The sequence below is a fragment of the Austrofundulus limnaeus genome, unplaced genomic scaffold (assembly GCF_001266775.1).
Source record: "Austrofundulus limnaeus strain Quisiro unplaced genomic scaffold, Austrofundulus_limnaeus-1.0 Scaffold9, whole genome shotgun sequence".
NCBI lineage: Eukaryota > Metazoa > Chordata > Actinopteri > Cyprinodontiformes > Rivulidae > Austrofundulus > Austrofundulus limnaeus.
In genome coordinates this window covers 1,695,090-1,700,401 of record NW_013952411.1, presented here as the reverse complement: position 1 = coordinate 1,700,401, position 5,312 = coordinate 1,695,090, and the positions used below count along the sequence as shown (strand labels likewise).

General features: G+C 37.0%; 1 protein-coding gene across 5 annotated transcripts in view; it reads left to right on the top strand.

Annotated features, from left to right (window-relative positions):
• LOC106512909 (dedicator of cytokinesis protein 9) overlaps positions 1-5,312 on the top strand; it is a gene marked incomplete at its 3' end in the record, with an annotated part of 90,988 nt that overhangs the window by 60,364 nt on the left and 25,312 nt on the right. For all 5 annotated transcript variants that reach the window (XM_014001447.1, XM_014001450.1, XM_014001446.1 and 2 more), the window contains 9 exon segments: positions 121-213; positions 317-440; positions 543-661; positions 1,697-1,783; positions 1,873-1,962; positions 3,843-3,958; positions 4,128-4,197; positions 4,280-4,405; positions 4,490-4,561. In XM_014001447.1, the coding sequence (XP_013856901.1) occupies positions 121-213; positions 317-440; positions 543-661; positions 1,697-1,783; positions 1,873-1,962; positions 3,843-3,958; positions 4,128-4,197; positions 4,280-4,405; positions 4,490-4,561 (897 nt within the window).

Sequence of the window (5,312 nt, the reverse complement as noted above, 5' to 3'; positions counted from 1 at the left end):
CATTAGCACCTCTAGTAATATATTTACTGAGAAAAATGGTGACGTGTTCAATACTTATTTTACCCACTGTATCTTTGCTGGTTGCAGCAACTCAACCCCTTTTTTTTTGTTAATCCTCAGTGCATCTATGGGCGACCGGGGGGACCYTTGTTTACCAAAACTGCCTTTACCTCAGTATTACATCACCAAAACAACCCCGAATTCTACGATGAAGTGAGACGCTTGTTCTTTATTTTTAAAATGAATCATTACCACCATCTGCGGCATCCCTACTCCTAAAATCCAATATTTGTTTTTCTTTTGCTTCGTGGTTTAGTTTAAGATTGAGTTACCAACGCAGCTCCATGARAAACATCACCTGCTCTTCACCTTCCACCACGTGAGCTGCGACAGCAACAGCAAGGCCAGCACCAAGAAGCGAGACGTGGTGGAGATGCAAGGTGAAACACAACTTTCACACTTTAGCACGTTTTTTTTTTTTTTTTTTTGGTTTTTATCAGTGGCATGAAGCCCGAGGCTGACACCTTTATATCCACTGTCAGTGGGCTACGCCTGGCTCCCCTTGCTGAAGGATGGTCGAGTGATCATGAACGAGAGTCACGTCTCTGTGGCTGCTAACCTGCCTGCTGGATACCTGAGCTGTCAGGAGGGAGCCAGCAAGGTAGAGCAAACTTCATTATGTTTACTGGTGAAATTTTAGCTTTATCTTAGTTCAGGTTTTATTTTAAGCACAGCAAAATACTGTGTTCAGACGGGTGGTTAGGTCAGGAAAGTTTTATAATAAGAATAACCTTATAGGATTATTAAATTATTAAATCTGTACTTGCTTTAAAAATCATTAATAAGTACTTAAAGTGCAAAAACTACACAGGGAAATTGTAATAAACTAACTAAATGTAAACCTACAGTAATCTGTACTCCTAAATCTAATTTTTACTTGGATAAGTCTACTTTAAATGTTTATTTTCAGTGTTAAACATTAGTGAAGAGCTCTGTAAGTTAGAAAAACAAGCCAAGTTGCAAACAATACAAATAATTAAGCTGAGCAGCAATACTGCAAAACTCAAGTTTTAATTTTACCAGAAAAAAAAAAACAAAAGAATTTTGACAAATGGAAGAATGCATCAGTGCAGAAAAACTAGCTGGAAAACTTTTTTTTTACAATGAGTGTATATAAAAATAAATAAATTAATTTAAAAAATATATATCGTTATTGTGCCAGATTGAGCCAAAAGGCTGTTTAATATCTGCTGTCTCTGAACAGGTGTTACTAAGTCAAACTAAAATCAGAAGTGTGTAAAATCAAAATATTATTATGATTAAAAACTAGATAAACTTCTTTTTTAATGTAGTGTAAAAGCCGAGTGACTCCTGAAATTTGTCTGATAAAAAATATTAACTAAATTATGCAACTTAGAAGCAGAACTAAAGCTAAAATTCACAAAACATATAAAAGYTAAATTCAACAATTATTTCATGAAAAATGTCAAGTAAAAACTAAAAGGAGCTTAAGAAGAGACAAATAGACCTAAGTGTTTATTAATAATTTATCTTGTGTCTAAAACATAATAACTTTATTGTAAAGTATTTATAAATCTCTAGTTGTAAACTATCTTGCAAACTTCTTCTGAGTCACACGCACTTTTTGTTCCGATTCTGATAAAAACACGATCTTCTGCTGTTTGTCGTGTTGCAGCATCTGGGTCCTGAGATCAAATGGGTCGATGGAGGAAAGCCGTTATTCAAAGTGTCCACTCATCTGGTGTCCACTGTGTACACTCAGGTTGATCCGAGTCAAAATCCTGATTCATCTGCATCTTATCACTCAAATTAAAGTCTGTGCCTGACCTTTTTTTTATGTGTGTGTTTCAGGATCAACATWTGCACAACTTCTTCCATCACTGTCAGAGTGTTGCATCAGCAGCTCAGGTGTCCGGAGGGGAACTGGTCAAATACCTGAAGGTAAATCAGCCCTCAGAGCCTAACTTACTTTWTAAATTTGACTTTGTTTAAATGTTCATAAATGCCTGACATAAATGAATTATGATAGCGGTGAAAGACTTTTAACTTTGACTGTGTTAAACAGTGTTTTAAATTCAGCAGCAATGCAACAACATCAGACAACAAYACAGAAACTCTTTGTGACGGCACATTGAGTCCAGAATAAAGGATTGTATTTATTATTTCTGGTGTTGTGTGCACACCACAGAGCTTTCTACTGTCATGCAGTTAAATTCATCTTGTAGAAATTAATGAAATACACGCTACACTAAGTCATACCCACACCAATCTCAGCACACGATTTACATTTCATGATTTTATTATGCAACACATGTTCTGATTTGATGTAGAAAATGAGTTTAGAATTGAAGTTTTGCTRCAGTGACATCAGTAATGAAGACGAAGGGTGTGGAATAAATTCACTCTTAAATGCTCTGGATGAAGTCTGTAGCTCAAATATGTTATGAAATCATATTTGTCCCTTGACCAGGGGTATTCAACATTTTTCTGTCTGAGACCCCCAAACTGATGGAGAGAGGAAACAAAGACCCCTATAAATATATGTATTGGCAGTAAATCTAATACCATGGGGAACTCTGTTAATCTCCTTTTTGAATGGTGCCACATTTGTTAGGAACATGCATTTGTAGCATGAGCAGTAGAGCTGAGAATGTGAGCTGTGCACGTGAAAAATTTTCCAAATCCTCTCTGCCAAACAGCTTACTTTGTTGTTGTTATTGACAAACATACATTTATCAATTTGCTACATATTGGATTCAATGTTTTGAGCTTCTGGTACTTCCAGATGCTGCCAATCAGGTGCCCACTATCAGATTTATTGTCAAGAAGCATTGTTACAACAAAGAAATAATCTACCAAACACAAATATTCTTACTWTCTGTACTAGGTTTAATTGCTGTTCAGAATGGATCTGTATTGCTGACATCCAGTATTCATATTGTCAAAAACAAACACTGCAGACATCCAGAAGAGCTTTCTTTTTATCCAGAATCAATATTTTGGATATTTTAACCTGGGACAAATAACTGCACTGACGTTAGTTGTGGACTGTTATTATTAGGAGCTGCAGTGTTGTAGAAATATTGCAAAAATTACAGCATTAATTTTCAGCCAATTTAATGTGAACCTGACAAAGTGACCGCACCAGCATGACCTGCCCAGTATGTTCATTTTTGACTGAAATATATTATTTTATGCTTCCATTGATCAATTTGCTACATGTTGGATTCAATGTGTGTTTAAAGACATGACTTTCTAAAAAAAGTAATAAAAATTTTTATACGATGTTTAGGATTGTCACGTCCCCGTCATTTAAGACCTCTGGCTTAGACAGTTAAACTATAGTATATTTTATCTGCTTTGTGGTTCGTCAGAAGCACAATCTTCCCAATAGTTTGTGCAGAACTTTTTCTTTTTTAGAGGTCAAGCTTGATATAAATCTGTCATCTTGGATAGCCTAATATTTTTTTCTTTTTTATAGCTATCTGCTTTACACAGTACTCATTATTACTTCATGGTTATATCCGTGTACTGCTCCCCTGGTGATGGCCACAGAAAGCAGTTTTTGGTCCACAGGGTTTTAATGTAAACACAGCAGTGAACATGAACAATAAGCAGAGGCTCCAACAGGTCAGGCTCATGCTAACTTCCTGTATGGCATGGGTAACTGAATTGTCTAGGCGCTGCAGCATCCTATGAGTGACTAACAGTCTAGTCTGCTACTGGACTTCATCAAATACTTTATCAGCTTAATGTTTTGTGCTTTTATTCTTTTAATTTTCTTTTATTTTTTAAGTCTTCGGTTGTTTTTTTACCCTCAGAGTTTGCATGCCATGGAGGGTCATGTGATGATCAAGTTTTTGCCAACCATCCTCAATCAGCTGTTCAGGGTCCTGACCAGTAACACACAAGAGGACGTCACAGTGAACGTCACCAGGCATGTCCTACTCGTGGCTGTTCAACCTTTTAAACTTCACTTTGTTTTACAGATTTATGTCTAATCTAATATTCCAATCAGTATTAATGTGTAAAATAATAATCACGAGCTTTGGATGTTTTGACCAAGATGTTGATTGTCTCTTTTTCTTTGTGTTTGTCTTTGTTAGAGTCATGATTCACGTTGTGGCCCAGTGCCACGAGGAGGGCTTGGAGCACTACCTTCGCTCTTATGTGAAGGTAAAATTCACCCAAGTGTCACGTGTACCTTTATTTGTTTTCCTGTGCTAGAGAGATAACCTGTCTGTTCTGGATGATTCAGTATGTATTTAAGACCGAGCCGTACTCTTCCTCAACCACCCGAACTGTGCATGAAGAGTTGGCGAAAGCCATGACCGCAATCCTGAAACCCTCCACTGACTTCCTAACGTGTAACAAGCTGCTCAAGGTATTTTCTTTTTTTATTTATGAACACACAATTGACAATAAGCTCCTTCTCTGTTGTTTTCTGACGGATGTTTGTCCTCGGCAGTACTCCTGGTATTTCTTTGAAGCTTTAATCAAGTCAATGGCTCAGTACTTGATTGAAAGCTGTAAAGTGAGGGTGAGTTTTCCTTGAAGTTTCCTCTTGTTTCTTTTGTACTACAGCACACTATGGGGTCACTTTATCAACAATTAGCAACAATTAAGACTTGCAAATTTGAGTTTTGCAAGTTTGTCTGTCAGATGAGCAAAACAGCAGCCGCAATAGATTTAGAGCATTTGCCTACATGAATATACAGAATATGATGATTAGCAGAGAAAACACACAAAATACTGGGAGGAGGATATGCAGATAAAATCATTTTGCACCTGCAGGGTTAGTTATCAAACCTTGAAACCTTTTTATTTTAGTGTCTGTATTTAGCATGTTTTAAAGGTAGATGCAAACAGTAAATATCACACTTTAATATAAATAAAAAGTATATTAGCGTAGCAGCTTTCAAAAGGTAAATTAACCCCATCTCGAGCTGTGTGAAGCTGACACCCCACCCACGTCAAAAAATCCTTCAAATAGTCAGAATCGTTAGTGCTCCATTTGTGCAGGTTTGTGCCGTTAAAAGTGTCGTTTGTGCAGTTTTGGTTTCCGAGATATTAAATTTTATATTTTTTGGTCATCTAGAGTTCACCATCACCCCATATCGCTCCAAAAACAAACCAAAGTGGGCTAGGTCGTTAGTGCTCCGTTCGTGCAGGTTTGTGCAGTAAAAACTGTCGTTTGTGCAGCTTTTGTTTTCGAGATATTAGCAGTTGTAATTTCGGCCGATGACGTCACCATTTCGGAGCTTGCTGGGGGGACGATGATGTCATCGCGT